The sequence below is a fragment of the Pleurodeles waltl genome, chromosome 6 (assembly GCF_031143425.1).
Source record: "Pleurodeles waltl isolate 20211129_DDA chromosome 6, aPleWal1.hap1.20221129, whole genome shotgun sequence".
NCBI classification, from domain to species: domain Eukaryota; kingdom Metazoa; phylum Chordata; class Amphibia; order Caudata; family Salamandridae; genus Pleurodeles; species Pleurodeles waltl.
Genome location: NC_090445.1, coordinates 252,151,734 through 252,176,809, shown reverse-complemented (window position 1 = coordinate 252,176,809; position 25,076 = coordinate 252,151,734). Strand labels below are relative to the sequence as shown.

At 47.4% G+C, this 25,076-nt stretch overlaps 1 protein-coding gene across 3 annotated transcripts in view; it reads left to right on the top strand.

Moving 5' to 3' along the window:
- The window catches only part of CDC27 (cell division cycle 27), a 623,340-nt gene that overhangs the window by 436,643 nt on the left and 161,621 nt on the right, over positions 1-25,076 (top strand). For all 3 annotated transcript variants that reach the window (XM_069238052.1, XM_069238050.1, XM_069238051.1), the window contains exons 16-17: positions 10,105-10,233; positions 23,520-23,594. In XM_069238052.1, coding sequence (XP_069094153.1) covers positions 10,105-10,233; positions 23,520-23,594 — 204 coding nt within the window. The remainder of the gene's footprint in view (positions 1-10,104; positions 10,234-23,519; positions 23,595-25,076) is intronic.

Genomic DNA, 25,076 nt, shown 5'->3' with positions numbered 1-25,076 from the left:
TTCCCTCACCGAAGACCCAGACACAGCCAAAAGGAACTTTCAGTCAGGAATGGAAGGCGTCACCCCCTGGATGAAAGAAAACTGCCTCAAGCTCAGCTCCAACAAGACTGAGCACGTCATCTTCAGACACGCCACCTCAGCTTGGGACGACTGCTGGTGGCCCACATCCCTCAGCGCCTCCCCTGCACCGACCGAGCACTCCTGCAACTTAGGAATCATCCTCAACTCCTCCCTCTCCATGACCTGCCAGGTAAACTCTGTTGCCTCCTCCTGCTGGCACGTGCTCTGCAACTTCAGAAGATCTTCAGATGAATCTCAGCAGACTGTCGCAAGACAGTCACCCACGCCTTAGTCACTAGCAATCTTGACTACGGCAATGCCCTCTATGCCAGCACCTCAACTAGGAACATAAAAAAACTTCAACTCATCCAGAAAGCTGCCGCCAGACTCATTCTGGACCTCCGTCACCGAGAACACATCTCCCAACTACTAAGGATCCTCCACTGGCTACCGGTCAAGAAGCGAATCCCCTTCAAGCTTCTCACCCACTCGTACAAGGCCATACACAATGCACAACCAGCTTACCTGAACCACCGCACCTCCTTCCACACACCGCCAGATCCCTCCGCTCCACCCAGATGGCCTTGGCCACTGTCCCTCGCATCTGCAAAACCACCTGTGGAGGACGAACTTAAACCTATGCTGCAGCAAAGAGCTAAAACAACATCCTCCTGCACCTCAGAGAAAGCCAGTCACTCACCATCTTCAGGAAGAACCTCAAGACTTCGAATGAGGCCCATCCCGACCCCCCTAGCGCCTTGAGACCTTCAAAGGTGAGTAGCCACCCTCTACAAATTGATTGATTGATATGTGTGATTGAAACATGCTTGAAGTGCGGACGGCCTTCCAGGGAAGGGAATACCTGAATATGCTCCACTCAAAGGGTCATTGTTGATGGACAATTCAGACACTAGAGCTGTCTATAATGTACATGACAATTAACAACAATATGCCTTACACACACTGTAGATTGAGTAGTCGTTGGGAGTCTGATATAGGGGAAATGGAAGACTTGGAATGGGAGGCAGCACTGATGTTCCCACAAGAGGTAGCCGTTAGGTTGCGGCTGCAACTAATTCAGTTCAAGATCCTTCACAGGATCGACTATGACAGACAGCGGTTGCATGCTATGGGAAAGGCGCAACACTCGAACTGTCTCAGGTGCCAGGGTAGAATTGGTGACTTCTTGCATACTATTTGGGGATGCCCTCTAATACAGGAATATTGGACAAGGATTGTTGGGGAATTGCGGGGGTCCTGTCAGAACAGGTCCTGCTAGACCCTCATTTTTTTTTCTTTTCAGAATCCCCAATGATGTTGAATTACCCAGGGCTTGGGTTGATGGTGGCTAAAAGGCATATATCACCAGTCTATGGGGATCGGAGGTGTGCCCAGCAGTGGAGAAGAGGGATGGATGGATTTATGATGGCTGAGAAGGCAACATATGCAAACAGAGGCTGCCTCGAAAGTTAGGGAGGGTCTGGGAGGCCTGGACAGCATACTACTCACTAGATGTATAGGAATTTGATGACTCGTACACATTACTGTGCTATGGACTGCGAACTGCTGACTATTGTGAAGCACAGGGACTGGGATGCCTATGATTGGGGGAGGGAACAGATATTGTTATGCTCAAGAGTATGTTTGTGTTTGTGGGTTGTTTGGGAGGCAGGGGGAGGGGAGAGAGGGTTATTCATCTGTTCCTTTTTTCTTCAATAGGGGTGCTGCGGTAAGGTATTACTGTGTACATCTTCCTTCTATATGGTATGCACCTATTGAAAACCAAATAAAATGATTTAACCTTCTGGGACATACCTGGCTAGTAGAAGTGGTTTACCAGCCAACTCCTTGTTTAGGCCTGGCCAAGATGCCCAGTTAGGAGGATATCATATGCCAAAGTGAGGAGAAACTCTCTAAACGTCTGAGGCACTACCACTCTCCTAGTGACACTAGGTTTGGAATTTCTGGCCTCAGTGTAAATGAGTCCTTCGTCCCAGTAGGTCCTGTGGAAGCCACTGATAACAGATCCTTCTTAGAGGGTCCCCATGGTCCTAAGAGATCTGCCTTGTAAGGCTCTAGCTCCTGGTGCTTAGTTCCCTCTGGGACTGATAGGTCTTCTCCCTAAGGAGAGGGGACCTTTAAGGAAATGGCTCCCTGTTGCAGTAACCCCCCACTTTTTGCCTGATACTGATGCTGACTTGACTGAGAAGTGTCCCGGGACCCTGCTAACCAGGCCCCAGCACCAGTGTTCTTTCACCTAAAATGTACCATTGTTTCAACAATTGGCACACCCCTGGCACACAGATAAGTCCCTTGTAAAAGGTACCAGTGGTACCAAGGGCCCTGAGAACAGGGAAGGTCCCTAAGGGCTGCAGCATATGTTGTGCCACCCTAAGGGACCCCTCACCTAACACATGCACACTGCCATCGTAGATTGTGTGTGTTGGTGGGGAGAAAAAGGCAAAGTTGACATGGCATGCCCACAAAATACTGCCTGTGGCATAGGTAAGTCACCCCTCTAGCAGGCCTTACAGCCCTAAGGCAGGGCGCACTATACCACAGGTGAGAGCATAGCTGCATGAGCAATATGCCCCTACAGTGTCTAAGTGTATTCTTAGACATTGTAAGTACAGTGGGGCCATATTAAATATATGGTCTGGGAGTTTGTCAAAAACAAACTCCACAGCTCCATAATGGCTACACTGAATACTGGGAAGTTTGGTATCAAACTTCTCAGAATAATAAACCCACACTAATGCCAGTGTTGGATTTATTAAAAAATGCACACAGAGGGCATCGTAGAGATGCCCCCTGTATTTTACCCAATTGTTCAGTGCAGGACTGACTGGTCTGTGCCAGCCTGCTGCTGAGAGACGAGTTTCTGACCCCATGTGGTGAGGGCCTTTGTGCTCTCTGAGGACAGAAACAAAAGCCTGCTCTGGGTGTAGGTGCTTCCCACCTCCCCCCTGCAGGAACTGAAACACCTAGCAGTGAGCCTCAAAGGCTCAGGCTTCATGTTACAATGCCCCAGGGCACTCCAGCTAGTGGACATGCCCGCCCCCTGGACACAGCCCCCACTTTTGGCGGCAAGTCCAGGGGAGATAATGAGAAAAACAAGGAGGAGTCACCCACCAGTCAGGACAGCCCCTAAGGTGTCCTGAGCTGAGGTGACACCTGCCTTTAGAAATCCTCCATCTTGATTTTGGAATATTCCCCCAATAGGAATAGGGATATGCCCCCTCCCCTCAGGGAGGAGGCACAAAGAGGGTGTAGCCACCCTCAAGGACAGTAGCCATTGGCTACTGCCCTCCCAGACCTAAACACACCCCTGAATTCAGTATTTAGGGGCTCCCCAGAACCTAGGAAACTAGATTCCTGCAACCTGAAGACGAAGGACTGCTGACCTGAAGCCCTGCAGAGAAGACGGAGACACCAACTGCTTTGGCCCCTGCCCTACTGGCCTGTCTCCCCACTTCAAGAAAAACTGCAACAGCGACGCGTCCCCCAGGGTCCAGCGACCTCTGAAGCCTCAGAGGACTACCCTGCATCTAAAAGGACCAAGAACTCCCGAGGACAGCGGCCCTGTTCCACAAAGACTACAACTTTGCAACAAAGAAGCAACTTTTAAAGACAACAAGTTTCCCGCCGGAACTGTGAGACTTTCCACTCTGCACCCGACGCCCCCGGCTTGACCTGCGGAGAACCAACACTACAGGGAGGGCTCCCCGGCGACTGCGACCCTGTGAGTAGCCAGAGTTGACCCCCCTAATTACCCCCCCAGCGATGCCTGCAGAGGGAATCCAGAGGCTCCCCCTGACCGCGACTGCCTGCTTCAAAGAACCTGACGCCTGGTTCTTTGAAGCCCCCCCCCCCCCCCCCCCCCCACCGTGCCTGCCTGCATCGCTGAAGAGACCCCTGGGTCTCCCATTGAAACCAATTGCAGACCCGACGCCTGTTTGCACTCCGCACCCGGACGCCCCTGTGCCGCTGAGGGTGTACTTTTTGTGCTGACTTGTGTCCCCCCCCCCCCCCCCCCCCCGGTACCCTACAAAACCCCCCCCCCTGGTCTGCCCTCCGAAGTCGCGGGTACTTACCTGCTGGCAGACTGGAACCAGGGCACCCCCTTCTCCATAGAAGCCTATGCGTTTTAGGCACCACTTTTGACCTCTGCACCTGACCGGCCCTGAGCTGCTGGTGTGGTAACTTTGGGGTTGCCTTGAACCCCCAACGGTGGGCTACTTTGGACCCAACTTTGAACCCTGTAGGTGTTTTACTTACCTGCAAAACTAACCAAAACTTACCTCCCCAGGAACTGTTGAAAATTGCACTGTCTAGTTTTAAATTAGCTTATTGCCATTTTTGCTAAAACTGTACATGATATTGTGTTGATTCAAAGTTCCTAAGATACCTGAGTGAAATACCTTTCATTTGAAGTATTACTTGTAAATCTTGAACCTGTGGTTCTTAAAATAAACTAAGGAAAGATATTTTTCTATATAAAAACCTATTGGCCTGGAATTGTCTTTCGAGTGTGTGTTCCTCATTTATTGCCTGTGTGTGTACAACAAATGCTTAACACTACCCTCTGATACGCCTGCTGCTCGACCACACTACCACAAAATAGAGCATTAGAATTATCTCTTTTTGCCACTATCTTACCTCTAAAGGGAACCCTTGGACTCTGTGCATGCTATTTCTTACTTTGAAATAGTTCATACAGAGCCAACTTCCTACAGGACCTGATCTGGCATCTGTTGGTAAGTTGGTTTCCCTGACTTACCAGACAGCCAGGGCAGATACATCTACCATGCACTCTGAGACTAGAGTAGCCTCAGTAGGATCACTGACCAGTCAGGTCCTTTCTGGAATCCCATCTGGGCACTTACCACTGTATTTACTGCAGATGCACTAGAGGCATTCTTTTTTGGGAACAGGTCTGGTCTTCATGTCGGTGTCCAAGAGCCTTGCAATCACGACACTAAGCCATTTTGGAATCCCAGTTCTTTCTTTTGTAACTCACCCTTTGATTGTGAGGAGTCTTGGGCCCATCCTTCTGTGGAGGTTTCGGGGGCCTTTAGAAGACTCTTTGCTTTTATCTTTGTTCTGGTTACCCTCTTTTCCTGGGAGGGGGACTTGTTGGCATCCTTATTGTGGTCGCCCCCACCTGTGGAAGTGTTGGTCACCCTTGTCTTCACCCAGTGGTCTGTCTTTTCCCCAGTTCTTGATGAGAAAGTTGCGTAGGTCTACCAGGTAATGATGTAACTTCTCCTGCTCAGAATTACGCAACAGATGCTCTTTCATCAATAAATTGTAAAGCCCCTCATAATCATGCACATTGTTACCTTTTAACCAGCCATCTAGTGTCACAAATTCCACAAAATCTACCCAGGACTGACTGTTTTTTTTAGTCTCTCTGGATTTGATTCTATACTCCGTAGGAGTAAGCTCAAAACCCTCAATCGGGGTGGCCTTCATGAGGTTGTAGGACCTAGCATCTGCCTCATTCAGTGTCAGGAGTATATCCCTGCACTTTCCTGATAACATTTCCAAAGAGGAGAGCCCCGATGCTGTGTCAAGCTTTCTGGGAACACAGGTCCTCTCATAGCCTGTGAACCATTTGGTGATATCATCCTCATATTTGGGAACAATCCCTTTGGGGATTTTGGGGTCAGAGTACCCTACTCTCTCTAGATATAAAGTTGCTGCCACCATTTATGGGTGCTAAACCCATCTCTGCTCTTTCCATTTCTATGGCCAGTATCTTGTCCTGCAGGGCAATTCTCCAAGCTAGACTCTCTAGGAGAACCTCCTCTTCAGATAGTTCTTCTCTGGACCTTTGAGGAACCAGATCCTGAGGTTGTTTGTGGGGTGGAGATTCCACTCTTTCAAGGGTCCAGATCCTCCTAGTCACTTGAGCTGCCCTGATCTGCAGGGTCATTGACTTCATCAGTAGGATAGGCCAGCTCATACTCTCCCAACAACTCCAGGGGCCTACCCAGGGCCCTACCAGTTACTTCTAAGAATTTAGAAAAAATACTCAATTCAAAAATGCAATTTAAAGGCAATTTTTGGATTTACTTGTGTAGTCACCTATTGACCAAGTGGTATCAGGAAATGACAAGTTGCCAACCCCACTGCTGTTCTTCCAATGTAGGAAGCTGGCTCTGTATGGTGCACTAAAAAGTACACTGTGTAGAGTCCAGTGGATTGGATTCTAGAGGCAAAAGTAGATCGGACTAATGCTCTATTTTGTGGCAGCGTTGGTGACCAGTTAGGCTTATCAGAGGGGTAGTGCTAAGCATTTGTTGTACTCACAAAGGCAATAAATGGGACACACACTCACAGTAAAACCAAGACCAATTTAGAAAAATAACTTGTCTTTTTATATATATATTTTCGAACCCAAGAACTTCGTTATAAGATAAGTACGTTTTCAAGCATAAATACTTTTTAGTTGCAAAGACCTACACTTTTAGAGTTGTTCAATGTTCACCTACGGAATGAAAACTAATTCAGCAAACAAACACTTGTTGTTGACTCATAGGCCCAATCTTGTAGTCTTAAAGTTGGTACTGGGCTAGGGTCAGAACCACACCAAAAGGTGACTCCAGGCAGCACTGGGGCATCTGGCTGCAGAGGTGCAGTATGTCAGGACAACCCACAGGTAAGGTGCAAAGATGGGGCGCTCGGAGACATAGGTCCTTTGGTCTTCTTCTTCAAAGCCCACAGATGCAGGGGCATCCTTCGTCGGTTTCATAGTCCAGAAGCACTCACTGTTAGGAGGGGAGGGATTAGGGGGAGTCCTGTGGCCTAATGCTGCAGAGGCCATCAGAGAGTCCAGGAGGGTTGAAACTACAGTGGACTCAAGGTCAGGAGAGCTAGGGGACGTTATTGGCACCAAGGGTCCCTTTCAACTTAGGCTGGTGGCGTAAGGTGCAGTGGTTGCTTTAGGTATCTTGTTTCTCTCACTACAGAGGCTGCGGGATAGGGGGCCTGTCTGCGATTTCAAGGAGTCCAGGAGGGGTGAGGCCACAATGGACTTGTACTGTGGACAGATGGGGTACCTTGCTGGCACCAGAGGCCTAGGTCCACTCCCACTTGGGTCATTGACTGCAGGTGCAGTTGTGTCTTCAGGTATCAGGTCTTTGCGGTTCTGTAGGCTGCAGAGTCCTTTCTCTGGAGTTGGTGGGAGTGCAGGTCTGCTGCTTATAGGAGACTTCAGTCTTTTTCAAAGGCAGGCAGTCCTTCCAGGTTTCTCGAGGTTCAGCTGCAGGATGAGGCGTCTTTTGGGGCAGAGGACGTCAAGGAGTGCAGACAGGCCGGCGGGATTGGTACCAAGTCAGCTACTCCTTCTCCTTTTATGCTGGTGCGTCTCTTCTTCGTCCTTTTCGTCTTAGGTCAATTGGATCTGAGTTCTAGGGTTCAGGGGTGCCACCTAAACACTCAATTTAGGGTTGTTACAGGGAGTGCTGGGTGGTAGCCAATGGGCTGACCAACTTTAGGGTGACTACACCCTTTCTGTGACCACTTTCTGCTGGGAAACCCTAACCCTAGTGGCACAATTCCTTCCAGACAAAGATGGAGGAATTTAAAAAGTAGTTTCCACTTCAGCTCGTCCACCCTATGGGTGGGACTGTCATGAAATGGGCATACCTCCTAATCTGCTTAATTTTCCCGCTGGTTCTGCTGCCAAAGTGGGGTCTGGACAGGGGAGTCGGTCTTCTCCACCATCTGGAGAGACCTGTGTCGCATTATAAAGGCTATTGAAGGTTCCCACCCTTTACCTGTTGGGTATTAACACCCCCACCCAGTGCAGGCTTTTCTCTCTGGCCCTCGAGAGCGCTGGCTGTCACCTTAGGGGGTCAGAAACGTGGCTAGAGTGGCTCAACTGGTTAGGGCCAGTCAATTAACACACTAGTAGCTTGTATGTTTTCAAGGGGCACCTTTAAGGTGCCCTCTGGGTGTATTAATAAATCGCTCACTGGAATCACTGAGGGTTTAGTAATCTGAACCCATAGATGTTTGGTATCAAAAATCTCAGAGAAGCCAGCATGTAGCTGGGGAAACTCGTGGTCACCAGTGTCCAGCACATGTATTTAAAATAACTTCCGTGTTTGTTTACTATTTCTAAGAATCAACAGACATAGCAGGGGCATATCTGCCCATGCATAAATGCTCCTATGTGTCCTGATGCACCCTACCTTAGGAGTGACTTACATCTGGCACATGCAGTAGTAGGGGACCTGGCACACAGTGGTGTGACACAGGTCATATTTTCAATTTTACCTGCACCAACACAAGCAGTCTGCAATGGCAGCACTGTGTAGGTTTGGTGAGGTTTCCCTGGGGGTCGTACAACTGGTGCTGCAACCCTCAAAGACATTCCTTCGTGCCCTAGGTACCTTGCATTTATTTTGTTTAAACATCAAATAGCCATTCAGTGGAAGACCCCCCTACCACCAGACACCTCTAAATGGCTTTAAATAGTACTACAATGGGCAAAGGCAGAGGGACGCGTATTGCGCTCATTGTGAGATGGAGGCCAGTTGTGTACAGGGAGTAAAATCTGGGATGTTTGTGGTAAGAATAGAGGCTTAAAACGATCATTGACCACCATGACGATATAAATACAACCAACATACCAATCGAACGTCACAACACCTACAAATGCTGAGAATAAAAAACTAGCCACCTGGAAAAAAATACTATGTTGATAGCGCATCTCAGTGGAGAATGGCACAGCGAATGTCATTAGATTGTGTTAGGGTTCATTACTTATTTACCAAAGACAGCATAACCTACCATTTATTTTCTTAGTTCATCCACCCACTCTCTCCAGAATCAACACATTTTACAGTTGTCCATACTGTGCCTAAATTCATATATTTTTCTGACTAACTCATTTTTTCTTTTTAAGTGCCTTTAGCACATGCTTCAATTATGCACTAACGATAAGTACTGTCTCACCGCATTCGTATCTGTAACCTGCCTGTATCCCCGCTGCGAGAGGATGTTTTGTATCCTTGCTCACATTTCTATATCTTTCTGTCCTTGACCCCACCTCTGCGAATATTAAATGTTATGTTATAAACCAATAAAATATATCTAAAAAAAAAATCCCACTTCCTGCTGGGTAATGTGTTGGGACTCATTCATGGGGCAAGGAATCTGTGGGAAGTTGTACACATCAGAAAAAACAGTTTCATACCTTAAGTAATTATATTGCATCTTTCTGCAGATTACTCACCATCCTTTCTCCTCTTCGGATGGGTCAGTACATTTTATTAAAAGATTACAAGATTAGCAGAAGTTCTTCTGATGTTATCATCTGATGTTAAAGATCTGAACACTCCGCATTCCTTAGTGGGGTTTGGAAAATACACAAGGAAATGACACCTGTAGGCCAGATACTAAGTCACAATTGAAGTCACATGGTGCCATTCAGCAGCACAAGTGCTATACTGCTGGTGAAAGTTTTCCAAATGCCAAAGTATGTCACTTTGCGTATTTTCATAAGGCATTGAATCTGTGGGAAGATACAGTATCCACCAGAAATATTGTTAGCGAAGGTAAGTAACTTTTTTCTGTAGCAGAAATCCTCTTAAAAATGCAGTCTATTTTTACATTTTCCTCATACATATACGATAGTTGAAGGTGTTCAAAACAAACGTAGCTAATGAGATAGCCACAAACAGCATTTAAATATACATTTCTGTTCTCCAAATAGGATCTTTTAGTAGTCTTTTTTTAAAATATTAATTCATATGTGTAAAGTGGAGGTTGTAGATTTAGGAAAACAATTTGGTTGGTTCCTTAGTTTTATGGAAAATGTTTTATATTTTCTCCACCAGGTTACAGTAATTATCAATATTTTTAGCATAAGAAAATGTATACTAGTCAGCAGCAACATTGGTGAAATTTAGAAAAGTGAAAATGAATGCCACTTTGAAGTTGAGTGCATACAAATACTGCTTTCTTAACATATCTACATATGTACAACTGTATCATGACTGAAAACAATGTCAAATTAATTTTCATTTGTAGGTTCAGCATGCACTGAAGAAATCGGAAAAGGCTTTGGATACGTTGAATAAAGCCATAGATATTGACCCCAAGAACCCACTATGCAAATTCCACAGAGCTTCTATCTTATTTGCAAATGAGAAATATAAGGTAAGACTATTTCTGCTGTAGATCATTTATGGTAAGCGACATTGCCTTTAGCTGAACTAAAGTTAGATCCATACGAAAGCGGACATGTTAAGCAATCTGTGCCCAATCAAACTTTTGTCAACTAGGAATTAGAAATTGGTAAGAGCTTCAGATCTATTTCAGTATGTTTCAGGCTAGGACTTGAAATTTAGAAAACTAACATCACAATTTATTTTTCCGTGTATTTTAGTTGCACGCTGGTAAGGTGCAACATTTGAAGGGCACCAGGCCTAGGCTGCTTTGTGAGATTGAGTGTAGAAACCAAGATGCAGGATGTAACTGAGTTTCTGAATGCCTGGTGGGTAGTGTGCCCTTTGATGTGGCTTGATGGAAGAGGGGAATTGTTGATGGGTGAGTTATATGATGGCTGACTAATTGATATAATTGCACCAGTGTGCTGTACTGCAGACTGCTCTGTGTAGGAAGTTGTCTCTATATGGTGCACTACAAAGAAGTACACCGTGCAGAGAGTCCAGTGGATCCCCAATTGGTTTGCAGAGGCAAAAGTAGATGGGACTAATGCTCTATTTTGTGGTAGCATGGGTGAGCAGTCAGAGATTATCAGAGGGTAGTGCTAAGAATTTGTTGTACTCATAGAAACAGTAAATGACACACTCAAAGAATAAATCTGAGACCAAATTAGAAATATAACTTCTCTTTTTATATATGTTTCAACCCCAAGAACTTTGTAATCAGGTAAGCACTTTTTCAAGTCTAAATACTCTTAAAAAAATCAACACTTAGTGCAATTCTCAAAGTTCTTAAATGTTAACCTATGGAGGAAAACAGTATTCAGCAAACACAGGATTAACGTTCACTTAAGAGGCCAATCTCAGAGGGTAAAGATAAGTACTGGGCACTGATCAGAACCACACCAGCAGGCCACTCCAGGCAGCACTAGGGCGGCTGAGTGCAGGGGTGTGCAGTAAGGCGTCTGGTGCCCAACGTTTTCCTATGGGAGTTTGGTCCTTGTGAAGACTGGCTGCAGGCTCTGGCTGGGAAGCCAGTCGGGGGACAACAAGCAGGTAAATTGTAGACTTGGGGTGCTTGGGGCATAGGTGCACCTTTGGACCTTTTCTCCACGGCCCAGAGGTGACTGATGCAGGAGTGTCCTCGGGTTCAGGTTTCATAGTTCAGGAACACCTCCCGGTCAGAGGTTCCTACGTGTTGAGGCTGCAGGCATTGTGGAGTACAGGGCAGCGAACCATGGTGGACTTGAGCTCAGGGAAGCGGGGGACGTCATTGGCACTAGTGACCCACCTCAGAAGGGGTCAGTGGCGACGGGTGCAGTAGTTACTGGAGGCGTCTGATTTCCTCTCACCACAAGACTGCAGGAGAAAGGGCCTGCATGCAGGGGCTGCAGGCGACTTGGGGGAGTCCAAGATGGGTGAGACCACACTGGACTTGGTCTGTGGACAGTTGGGCAACCTTGCTGGTACCCTTTGTTGGCTTCATCTTGGGTCACTGCAGGTGTCGAGTCTTTGCTGTTTCAGAGGTTGCATAGTCCTTTGTTGCAAAGGAGAGCCGCTGCTCACTGGAGTCTTTAGTCTTTATGGAAGATGGGCAGTCCTCCTGGATTTCTTGGAGGCTCAGCTGCAGGACGACACGTCTTTTTGGGCAAAGTCTATCGACTTAAGCAGGTAGGCCAGTGCAGCTGAATCTAAGTCAGCTGCTGCTTCTTTTCCTCTTCTGCAGGTGCGACTCTAATTTGGCCTTTGCTTTTTAACTTGCTAGGATCTGAGTTCTAGGTTGCCACCTAAATACTGAATTTAGGGGCATAACTGGGAGTGCCAGTCAGTAGCCAGTGGGCTCCCCACCTTTAGGATGACTACACCCTTTCTATGACCATTTCTGCTGGGAAGTGGGCATAACCTTACCCCTGGTGGCCTAATTCCTTCCAAACAAGATGGAGGAATTTAAAAAGTAGTGTCCACTTAAGCTTGTCCACCTTAAGGGGTAGGACTGGCATGAACTGGGCACACCTAATCGGCCTAATTTTCCCGCCTGTGCTGCCACCACAAGTGGGGTCAGGAAAGTGGGGCTCGGTCATCTCCACATGGGTCGCATTACAAAGTCGGCAAGGCCTTTGAAGCTTGCCTCCCTGGAATATCAATCCTGCCTGAGGGAGGTGATAACACCCCCACTCTGTGCAGGCTTTTGTCTCTGGCCTTCGAGAATGCTGGCTCTCACCTGGGGGGAGGGGAATGGGGTCAGGGGACAAAAACACATGTGGTGGCTAAACTGAGCAGGACCAGTCACTCAACCAACTAGTAGCTGGTAGGTTTTCAGGGGGCACCTCTAAGGTCTCCTCTGGGTGCACTTCTTAATAAATCCCTCACTGGCATTTGTGAGTATTTAGTAATCTGAGATGTTTGATACCAAACATCCCTAAATTCAGGGAAGCCATCATGTAGCGGGGAACTCGTAGTGACCTGTGTCCACCACATGCATTTAAAATGGCTTCCTTGGACACTTAGTGTGTCTGAGAATCGACAATGACATAGCAGGGGCATATCTGCTCATACAGATATGTCCTCAATTTAATATAATGCACCATACCTTATGGTTGCAAGGCCTGCCAGAGGGGTGACTTACATGTATTCTATGAAGTGTTTAGGGTATATGCCGTATAGGCTGTGTGCTATTTCATGTTTTCACTTATGTTTGCACCAAGGCACGCAGCCTGCAATGGCAGCCTGTCATGTGCATGGTAAGGGGTCCCTTAGGAGAGGCACAATTCGTGCTGCAGCCCTTAGGGACCCTCTTAAGTACCCCAGGGCCTAGGTACCAGGAGTACCATTTACTAGGGACTTACAATGGGTGCTGAAGGTTTTGCCAGTTGAGAAAAACAGTGCAGTTTTGGGGGAAAGATCTCCAGCACTGGGTGTAGGAAAGTGCCCCTTTTGGGATGGATATTTCCTCCTTCCATCCCCGCCCAACACACACACGTGTTGCCTGATATCTGATGCTAACTTGAATGTGTGTGTACTGGGATCCTGCTAACCAGGCCCCAGCACGTGTGTTCTTTCCCTAAACTCTATTGTTGCTTTAACAATTGGCACTCAGCAAAGTCCATCTTGTAAAAGGCACCAGTGGTACCAGGGCTCTGTGACAAGGAAGGGTTCCTAAGGGCTGCAGCATGTATTGTGCCACCCTGAGGGACCCCTCACCAAGCACATACACACTGCCATTGCATATTGTGTGCGCAAACCATGGCCTGTGGCATAGGTACATCACCCCTCTAGCAGGCCTTAAAGCCCTAAGGCAGGGTGCACTATACCACAGGTGATGGCATAGCTGCATGTGCGCAATATGTCTCTGCATTGTCTAAGTCCGTTCTTAAACATTGTAAGTGCAGTGTGGCCATATTAAGTACACAGCTGGGAGTATGTCATCACGAACTCCACAGCTCCACAATGGCTTCACTGAAGCTTGGGAAATTTGGTATCAAACTTCTCAGCACAATAAACCTACACTTATGCCAGTGTTCACTTTATTGTAAAATGCACACAACAGCCATCTTAGAGATGCCCCCGCATATATCACCCAACCCTTTAATGTGTGGCTGACCAGTCTGTGCCACCCTGCCACTAATAAACAATTTTCTTACCCCATAGGGTGAGAGCCTTTGTGCTCTCCAGGGACAGGAACAAAGCCTGCTCTGGGTGGAGGTGATTTATATAGGAAAAATATATTGTATATTTTGAACCAGAAGAACTTTTTTGCAGGTAAGTACAGTTGTAGATAGGTGTCAAGCTTATGTATCAAATGTACTTTGTTTTTTGCAGATAAAACATAAGAGTTGGCAGTGCAGTTTTTCATAGGAGTCAATAGAGTCCTGTGGGGAGGAGTTGTTAGTGTTAGCACATTTAACAGGTAAGTACACAAATTACCATTCCAGTCTTCGGTGTTAGGATGTCCACAGGTCAAAGTTTAGGCTGACCACAAAAGTGCACCACCAACAACACTGGGACGGCTGAGTAGAGAGGTCAAATTTGGCATTGGTTTTGCAGTGGAATCCTAGGAGGACTGGGGGTGCTCGGTAGAAAGCAGATTGCAGGTAAGCACCCGCAGTTTCAGGACAAAGGCCCGCGGGGTTTAGGTCAGCACCGGGGGCCACAAGTTCACACCAGAGACACACCCTTAGCGACCCAGGGGCGGCCGGGTGCAGGGTGCAAACAGAGCTGTCTGCCCAATGCTTTTCAATGGGAGGCTACAGGGGTCACAAAAGATGCTGCAGGCTAGGTCCCGGGGTGGGTGGGTGGTGGGGGGGTCGATTACGGGAAACCAAAGTCTGAACATGCAAAAGAGATGCCTGTTGGACGTTGTGGACCATCGATTGGATTCTTCAAGGCCAGGGGACTGTGGGTGCTGAGGGTTCCTTGGGTGTCTGAAATCTTCGTCTGATCCGGTTGCGGTCAGGGGTTACTCAGGATTCAGGCTGCAGGCATCGTTGTGTTGGTCAGGAGCGGTGAACCCAGGGTGGACTCGAGGTCAGAATCGCCTGTGGACATTCTCTGGACCGGTGGACCACCTGGACTATGGCCATGTGCCTCGGGTACAGAGTGTGCAGAACTGATCCAGGGAGGTTCTGGAGTCATTTTTGGAAGTTTCTTGTGGACAGGGCTGCTTTCCTCAGGAGTTCTTGGTCCTCTGCTGGGAAGGCAGTCCTCTGGGGGTTTGCAGAGGTCACTGGTCCTGCAGGATGCATCACCTTTTTGGAGCATGAGTCTTGAAGCTGCAGACAAGCTGGTAGGGCTGGGGCCAAGTCATTTATCATCTGGAGTCTTCATTACAGGGGTCGGCTTTGCAGTCCTCCTTTCATTGAGGTCGCCAGGAATCTGGCAATGAGGTTCAGGGGTGCCCCTAATGTAGGAAGCTGGCCTGGTGTGTGGTGGGTACCTAAGGTACTTAACCCTTATTCCAGGTATCCCCTGTTACTGGTGTAGGCAGTGTCTAGAAGCCAGGTTCTCTAGAGATAGGTGTGGATGAGCAGCCAAGCCTTATCTAGGAGACGTTCAAAGCTCACTCAATACCACTGTAGTCACACAGCACACACACACATGAAAGAAAACACTCAGTGTTAAAAAAATAAAGGTACCTTATTTTAGTGACACAAAACCAAAAAGTACTAGAGAGACAACCCTCCAATAGGAGGTAAGTAACACCCTATATACACTAGTTATCAGTAATAGTGACCCTAGGGGGACCCCAAACCATATACTAAAAGAATGGAATGCGAACAGAGGACCCCCACCTACTTAAGTGGACACTGTAGAGGGGAGCTGGGAGTACTAGGAAACCCCAAAGGTAAGTATCACAGTACCCCCTAGCGACCAGGAGAAAAGGAGTAAATTACATTTTCCCCAAACCACCCAAAAAGGAAGAAAATGAAAATGAAGAAAGTGCAACCCCAGACAAGACTGCAAGAAACCAACTGTGGATTCCTAAAGAGGAAGACCTGTGGAAGAAGGGGACCAAGTCCAGAAGTCACAGGAGGAGTAGGAACTACTACCCACCCAGCTGTGGATGCAGGAGTTGGTCGAAGGTGAAACGAAGACGGTCAGTAGTGCAGCCCTGGAGCAGGTGAAGAGTTCCTGGAGGATGCAGTCGTCGTCCTACGCTGGATGGAAGATTGCAGTCGGTCAGTGGTGTGGAAATGCCACCAACAAGCCTTGGCAAAGGCAGCAGTCGCGGTGAAGCAAAAATGGAGGCTACCCCTCACAAGCCATGTAAAACCGATTTCCAAAGGGAAAGGGTGTTAACTCCCTCCCCCAATGGAAATACTTTGTTCTGCCTTCCTGGGCTTGAGCTGTTCAAGGAGCAGGTGGGCATAAACCTGACTGAGGGGTGGCAGCAGTTTTGGTTGCCGGTAAACCCCCAGAAGGCTGGTAGGAGCCATGATGGGGATCCTCTATGGAGCCCCCAGAGTGCATGGAATCATACTTACAATACTGGCAATAGTATTGGGGTATGATTCTGACTTTTTTGATACCAAACATGCCTAGGTTTGGAGTTACCATTATGTAGCTGGACATAGGTAGTGAACTATGTCCAATACATGCATAAAATGGCATCCCCACACTCACAAAATCCATGAAAATGGCACCGGAGTTTGTGGGGGCACCTCTGCTAGTGCAGGGGTGCCCCCTCACACAGGTACTCGCACACTGCCCTCTGGGCTAGTAGGGCCTGCTGTAGGGGTGACTTATAGTGACCTGGTGCAGTGACCTATGGTGAAAAAGAGTGCATGCACCCTTTCACGCAGGCTGCAGTGGCAGGCCTGAACAACACTTTGCATGGCCTCCCCATGGGTGGCATAATACATGCTGCAGCCCATGGGGATCCCCTGGAGCCCCCAGTGCCCTGGGTACCTGTGTTCCATATACTAGGGACTTACAATGGGGCACCAGTATGCCAAATGTGGGGTAAAAATGGTTAGAGTAACCAAGTTTAAAAGGAGATAGCGTAGTAACTGGGGTCTTAGCAGAATTCCAGTGAACACAGTGACAAACGGGCAAAACCAGGGGGTAACCATGCTAAGAGGCTGCTTTCTTTCACCTAAATACTAGATTTAAGGACGTTACAGGATTCAGAGGACAGTAGTCTGTGTCTACTGTCGCTGAGGGTGGCATAACCCTTCCTCTGTCCAGGTTGCAGAAGTGTCTTGCAGAGGAGACTTGCAGGTGGATATTGAAGTCTTGCAGACAGATCTGGGGTCCCACCCTCAGGGGAGCCATTATGTAACCCAGGAATGGGGTTTGACACTGTCTGCATTGACCCACCTAGTGGGGGGCAGGGACGTCACCCAGCTGGACTAACAAGTCAGTTGCTCCCGGGGCCTCTGCTCATCTTCTTTGCAAGGTGGCAGAATCAAGTGGCCACCTGGCAGAGTTCTGGGCACTTCCGTAAGGGAGGAGATGGTCACTCTTCTCCTTTGTGTGGTTTCGCAACAGAGCAGGATCCCAGAGCTCTTGCACTGGAGTAGACCAATTTGTGAAAGGAGGGCATCAGATGTGGCCTTCAAAGCAGTCTGGTGGCACTCAGAGGCACCCCACCCAGACCAGTGACACCTTTTTCTAAGGGAGAGTGGCCACACCTGTCCTTTACAGGAAATCCTTTGTTTTGCCTTCCCCTGCCCTAGTTAGTCTCAGCAGCAGGAGGCCAGAAAGCGTCTGGGGTTGGCGGCAGCACTGGCATTCAGACCCTCCAAGGCTATACAGGCAGACATGAGTGATGCCCTAGGGAATAACATCCACCCCCCCCCCCCCCCACCCCCGAATAAATGGTCTTGTGCATCTAGCACAGGAATCTGTGTGGTTGCATGATTCCAACATGTTGATACCAAATATGCCTAGGTTCAGAAAAGATTTTACATTGTTGGACCACTCGTGTTGACAAGAGTCCACTAACTACCTTAACATGGCTTCTCCACACTTACAAAGCCCAGAAAATAGAGTATGGGGTTTTGTAGGGGTGCCCTGCTAATGCAGGAGTACCCTCACACTTAGGGTCATGCGCCCTGCCCTTGGACTGAAGAGCCTACCAGAGGAGTGGCTTACAGTGACTGTAATATAAGGTAAGCCTTACATCAGAAGTGAAAGGTGCATGCACCATTTCACACAGGCGGCAGTGGCAGGCCTGCAGACGTAGTTTGCGTGGGTTTACATGGGTGACGTAATAAATCCTGCAGCCCATGAGACCCCTGGTGTACCAGTGCCCTGGGTACCTTAGTACCATATGCTAGGAACTTCTGGGTCCACCTTTATGCTAATTGTAGGATGCAGGAATCACTTGCCAAGTCAATTTCAGGGAAGAGATCGGGCACTGGAGTCCTGGTTAGCAGGTTCCCGGTGTACTGTAGTCAAAACACACTGACACCAGCCAAAACGTTGGGGGATTCTACAACCAGAACCCAGCTCCTTAGAAGGGGATCTCTTAAATACTGTGAAGGGGAGTGAAAGGTAGAGGCCAATGTGCTACTTAACCTTGAGGTCATTACACCCCCTAGATGACCACTTCCTGTGGGCATTACCTGTCCAGAGTCCCTAAATTCCTCAACACCGAAGATGACAGATTTTCTAAAGTTATGTCCACTTCAGGCTGGCCACCCTAGGAGTTTTCCCAGTCTGGAAGTGTGACATAAGTAATTTTCCCACCTGCCCAGGTGCCACTTGGGCCCTGAGGCAGGGGGTTGGCATCTTCCTCTAAGGAAGGCCAGTCCCGCATATCAAAATTGGTGGACTTCTGGGAAGCTCCTACCTCGGAATGCAGGTCATCCTGTGGGGAGGGGTGGTAACAACCCAGCTGGGGCAGCCTTTTGTTTTCTGACCGCTAGAGAGTGGAGGGTCTCACTCTGGGAGTGCAGATTTGTCTGTTGGTGGCAGCTGGCCAGGACCGGGCAGTGAGCTCACCAACAGTTTGTATGTTTTTCAGGGGGGACCTCTAAGGTGCCCTCTTGTTGAATGTATTATTAAACTGGAATCAGTGAAAGTTTATTAATACAAATTGTTTGATACCAAACATCGCCAGTTTCAGAGAAGCCATCGTGTAGCTGGAGAACTCATAGTGACCAGTGTCCAGCACTTGTTTAAAATCGCTTCCCTGGTCACTTACTATGTCTATGAATCGACAGACATAATAGGGGCAAATTTGCTCATGTATATATATGTCCTCACTTGTAATATAATGCACCCTGCCTTATGGCCAAAGGATTTCTGTAGGGGTGACTGACAGATATTACAAGTAGTGTTTTGAGTGACTTGGCAATTTTGGGAGCACCTTGTCATGCAGCATGCAATGGCAGTCTTCATAAGGTTGGTTGGTGCTGGGTCCCTCAGAGTGGCACAAGTTGTGCTGCAGCTCTGAGGGGCCCTCTTCAATACCCATGCCCTAGGTACCATTTACTAGGGACTTGTGGAGGGGCTGAAGAGCCTGTTTACTTGGGGATCAAATGACCATGTGCCTTGTTTTAGGGAAGGAACACTGGTATTGGGGACCGGATTAGCAGATCACTTGTTCATCAGGACCACTCCATAGGAAACTACAGCAAAGGGGTAAAAGTACCTGGACCTCACTGAAGATTGCTCCTACGGGCCTCGAAAAATCATAAAACTGTTACTAGACCTGCAGGTCGAGTAGCTTGAATAATCTACTCAACCTAACTGTAATGTACTTAATGCAGAAATGAGTCTTAAATTGTGTGATCCTAGGCAAATATTGAATTTTACAGTCACCTTTTTCTTCATTCTCACGTGAGTACCCCTTCAAATATGAGTTAGGCATTTCTGCTGTAAAAAACAAATCATCTTTTGTTTGATTAAATACACTAAAAGTTTGATTCATGTATAATAATTCTAGTTCACATATAGGGTACACATGATTCATGCATGACTTGCCTCTTAGTTTACTAATAGCTTTTCCATCAGGGCAGGAGCGTTTCTCAGTTTGTTTAAACACTGACTTTTAATAAATAAATTATTAAAGCATGATGTGGAACTGCACTGTACTTTACAGACAGTAAATATCCAAGAAATGTAAAAAAAAAACCTTCCCACTAACTTGCAGCATTACTGATAAAACTATATTATGTATTAACAATAATCTATGAAAATTGGGTTTCAGATAACATTTATCGTTTGCACATCACCAAGTAAAGTGTTCTGACTTTTTTTCCGTTCTATTAGAATCATTTTTTCACTACACAAGTAGAAAAAATGTTCTTTCACAGCTACTGAAATATATTTTGAAATGTTTGTAAAGGTGACTTATTTATTTATATAAATGTTGTGTGTTAGGAAAAACCTGATAATAGCCTTTCATTTCACATAGGTCAGAGAGTTGATCTTACAAAATCGTGGAACCCTGCAGCCACAAGGAAAAATATTTGCATTGCAAGAAGACAAACTGACTTTTGAACTCTCTAAACACAGAAAATGTGACAAGAATACGATTTAAAGGCACATTAATTGCTAATTCATTTTCTGACTGAACAGAACATCTCTTCTTTGTCCACTTGCCAGAAGGGTCGAGTGGAATCTAAAAATAGTTCGACCTCATAAAATAAAACTCACCATAGCGAGTGGTCGAGTTGATATTTCAAGCCCTGTCCTACCTTCAAAATAACTGTTCATGTGGACCTTATTGGTCCCCTTGACTGGCTTCTTGGTGGAGTTGGTTGCCTAAATTAACTCAAAGTAACCACATTGATACTTACCCAACTTTTTCATGAAAACGTTTTCAAGCGTTAAGTTTTTTGAATTTGCCAGTGCTCAGCTATTTTTATAAATGAATCTCTGATTTCTGTAATGTCTTGTTGATTTCTTCATTTGTTTTGGTGCTTTTGAAGTGCTTTCCACTTTATTTGTGTAAGCCTTGCTGCTTAGAGCCACAGGTACCCAGGGGTAAGCTAGAGGGTTTTACAAACGAAACCTACTGCTCATAAAGGGGTTGGTAAGTGAATTACATGGTGAAGTCGCACAACCACACCATATAATAGATCCCAGTTCCTTAAAATTGTATATACCTGGATGGCTAAGGAGATCCATACACAGCCCAGCAGTTCAAAGAATCAAATTTATTTGGGTTTCTCGGCTCAAAGGCCTCTATCACTGTAAGTGAAAACTGATTAAGAGAGCACAGTGTATGTAGGAAAAAGCTACTGGTGGGATGGTTACCTCCTAACATTTTGCCTTTTGTTGATGCTAGCTTTGATTGGAAGTGTGCTGGGACACTGCTAACCAGGCCCCAGCACCAGTGTTCTTTCCCTAAGACTGTACCTTTGTCTCCACAATCGGCACAGCCCGGCACACAGTTAAGTCCCTTGCAAAAGGTACCCCTGGTTCCAAGGGCCCTGTGGCCAGGGAAGGTCTCCAAGGGCTGGAGCATGTATTAGGCCACCCTGGGGACCCCTCACTCAGCACATGCACACTGCCTCACAGCTTGAGTGTGCTGGTGGGGAAAAAAAGACTAAGTCGACATGGCACTCCCCTCAGGGCACCATGCCCACAGCCCATTGCCTGTGGCATAGGTAAGTCACCACTCTAGCAGGCCTTACAGCCCTAGGGCAGGGTGCACTATACCACAGTTCCATAATGGTTGCACTGAATACCTAGAAGTTTGAAATCAAACATCTCAGCACAATAAACCCACACTGATGCCAGTGTGGGATTTATTGAGAAATGCACAGAGGGCATCTTAGAGATGTCCTCTGGATGCCAACTGTACTACTAGTGCTAGGCTGACCGGTCTCTGCCAGCTTGCCACTTCCATACAAGTTTCTGGCCACATTGGGTGAGTGCCTTTGTGCACTCTGTGACCAGGAACAAAGCCTGTCCTGAGTGGAGGTGCTTCACATCTTCCCCTGCAGGAACTGTAACACCTGGTGGTGAACCTCAAAGGCTCAAGCCTGGTAGTACAGCACCCCTGGGCACACCAGCTAGTGGAGATGCCCGCGCCCCTTTCCCAATCCCCCCAGACACAGCCCCCACTTTTGGCGGCAGGTCCAGGGAGATAATGAGAAAAACAAGGAGTCACCCCCTCAGCCAGGTCCACCCCTAAGGTGACCAGAGCTGAAGTGACCCCCTTCTGGGAAAATCCTCCATCTTGCTTTGGAGGATATAGCCCAATAGAGATGTGCCCTCTCCCCAAAGGGAGGAGGCACAAGGAGGGTGTAGCCACCCTCAGGGACAGTAGCCATTGGCCACTGTCCTCCAGCCCTAAACATACCCATAAATGTAGTATTTAGGGGAGACTCTGAACCCAGGAAGTCAGATTCCTGACGACCTACAAAGGACGACGTTCTAGCTGAAAAACCCTGCAGAGAAGAAGTAAGATGACAACTGCTTTGGCCTCAGCCCTACCCGCCTGTCTCCAACTTCAGAGAACCTGCACCAGCGAATCATCCTGCGGGCCCAGTGATCTCTGCCGACTCAGAGGACTGCCCTGCAACTACAAAGGATCAAGAACCCCCGTGGACAGCAGACCTGTCCAATCAATTAAAGAAGAGACCATCTTTGAAGTGACTCTCACCTCACTCCAGAAGCGTGAGTCCCCACCACTCTGCACCCAATGCCTCTGGCCCGTGTCCAGAGAAACCAACGACCCAGAGAGGATCCCAAGGTGACTCCGACGTGTCCACCCTGGACTGACCTCCCTGCATCCACACCACAACACCTGCAGAGGTAATCCCTAGGACCCCCTGACTGCCCGGGACGAAGATATCCGATGCCAGGAGAAGCACTACACCCACAGCCCCCTGGCCCATGAGAAACTGCCCACCGGTGCAGCAGTGACCTGCAGGCAGCCCTCACCCTTGCCCAGTTGGAGGCTGGCCCAAGAAGCCCCCCTGGGCCCTGCCTGTCCCGGGTCCCTCCATTGAAACCTATTGCAAACCTGATGCCCTGTTTGCCCACTGCACCCGGCTGCCCCTGTGCCTACTTGGGGCCCCCTTAGAGCTCTACTAAACCCCCCTGGTCTGCTTACCGAAGAAGCGGGTACTTAACATCCAGCAGACTGGAACCGGATCACCCCCGGTCTCCATAGGCGCCCATGTTATTCTGGCTCCTCTTTGACCTCTCCACCTGACCGGCCCTGTGTTGCTGGTGCTCGGTGCTTGAGGTCGACTTGAACCTCCAACGGTGGGCTACCTATGCCCCGGAGACTGATCTTGTATGTGCTTCACCTACCATAATAACTAAACTGTACTTACCTCCCCCAGGAACTGTTGAAAATTGCAGTGCCCACTTTTAAAATAGCTTATTGCAATTTTATGAAAAATGGTGTACATTACTGTTTTGGTTCAAAGTTCTAAGTATTCCTATGCCAAGTACCCTACATTCAATGTACTTACCTGCAATTTGAATGTCGTGGTTCTAAAAATAAATTAAGAAAATGATATTTTTCTATATAAAAATCTATTGGCTTGGAGTCTAGTCATTGAGTGTGTGTTTTCACTTATTGCTTGTGTGTGTACAACAAATGCTTAACACTACCCTCTGATAAGCCTAACTGCTCAACCGCACTACCACAAATAAAGCATCATTATTATCTATTATTGCCTCTGTAAAGCCTCTTGGGGAACCCCTGGACTCTGTGCACACTCTCTCATTTTGAGATAGTATATAAAGAGCCAGCTTCCTACAGTGTATTTATCTCGAAAATGTTATAAACTAAACTATTGAATTTAACTTGAATAAATGTCACCCTAGTATTGCTATAAATCTTTTTCTTTTCCTTTTCTTCTGCAGTCTGCATTACGAGAACTTGAAGAACTCAAGCAGATTGTTCCCAAAGAATCCCTTGTATATTTCCTGATTGGGAAGGTAAATACAATTTCTCTGAAGCTTAATTGCCCTCCATAAACCTTCTAAAATGATGCGACCCTCCTTTTTTTTTTTTGTGTGCACCGCATCCCTGAAAAGTCTTTGTAATTTTTTTTTTGATAAACAAGTTTTATTGTTTTGAGAAAAATAATAAACCAGCAACAATGAACAAAAACAGTGATAGGTCAGGCAGAGCGCAATTACAGTTCCATATGACATTGTATACAAGGTTAAGGACATTAGTGATTATCAAACAGATAGATACCATACGGGAAGTCAAAGTTTAGAACTGTGGGATTTGTCCATTGCCTTGTTTCCAGTACTGCCGTCTTGGCCAGGTTCTCATCCTCTATTATAGTAGCAGGTCTACCCATCTCCCCCATATCTTTTCAAATTTCCGGGGACACCCTCTAGAATCATACACCACCTTTTCTTGGGTCGCACACCAGTCTACCCCTTTCTTCCATTTATGGAGTTTTGGGCCCTCGGGGGAGATCCATGTTGCTGCTATGTCCCTTTTAGCTATCAACAGGGCTGTGGCTACCAGTGCTCGGTGAGCCCGTGTTCCTCTCATGCCCTCCATTACGCCCATCAGGACTAATTTGGCAGTTCTTTGTATTTCACCATTTAAGACTTTCTCCAGCACTCGAAACACTGATTCCCAATAGGACTGAATCACTTGACATGACCAGACCATGTGGAAAAAATCTGCAGGTTCAAGCAAGCATCTTGGGCATTGGGCCGAGGGTCGTAGACCTGCGCGGTATAGCCTAGCAGGAGATAAGTACGCACTGTGCAGGTAATAGAATTGCACTGTGCGGAGCTTGGCCGACACTACTAAGGACCTGGGTGCCATCAGTGCTTCCCTCCATTCTGTGTCTTCTAGGGCTCCCACCCATGCTTCCCATCTGGGTCTAATGAGGTTCACGTCTCCAGGGGCATTGTTAACTAACATTTTATAGATTTGGGAAACCCCTTTTCCTCCCAGGTTTCCCATGAGTAGTTTGGCTTCTAGCGGGTTAGATTCTGGTAGAGAACTTGCTGTCGGTATAAGGGTTTTTAAAGCATGCCTGAGTTGGAGATATCGGAAGAATTGTGTTGGGGCTAGTTGAAAATCTCTCCTTAAGTCTTGTAAAGATTTCATGGAGTCCCCTGCCCACACGTCACCAACCAGGGAGATGCCCACCAGATCCCATTCCCGGAATCCCTCTAGAGCTGCAGTTGCGCTTAACCATTTCCCTCTCCACAGTGGTGTTTGGTGTGTAACAGTGGTATTCCAGTGGGTGTATCTCAGGGCAGCTCGCCATGTCTGGAAAATCACTTTGGTAACTTCTCCCATCTCTCGGGGCAGGGGATTCCCGTACATGATGTCTAGAAGGCGGGGAAACCCTAGGGTCTCCAATTCTACTCGGTAGGCTGGGTCTCCCCATCCCCCATTAAACCAGTCGTGTATCACTATTAATTGGGAGGCTAAGTAGTAAA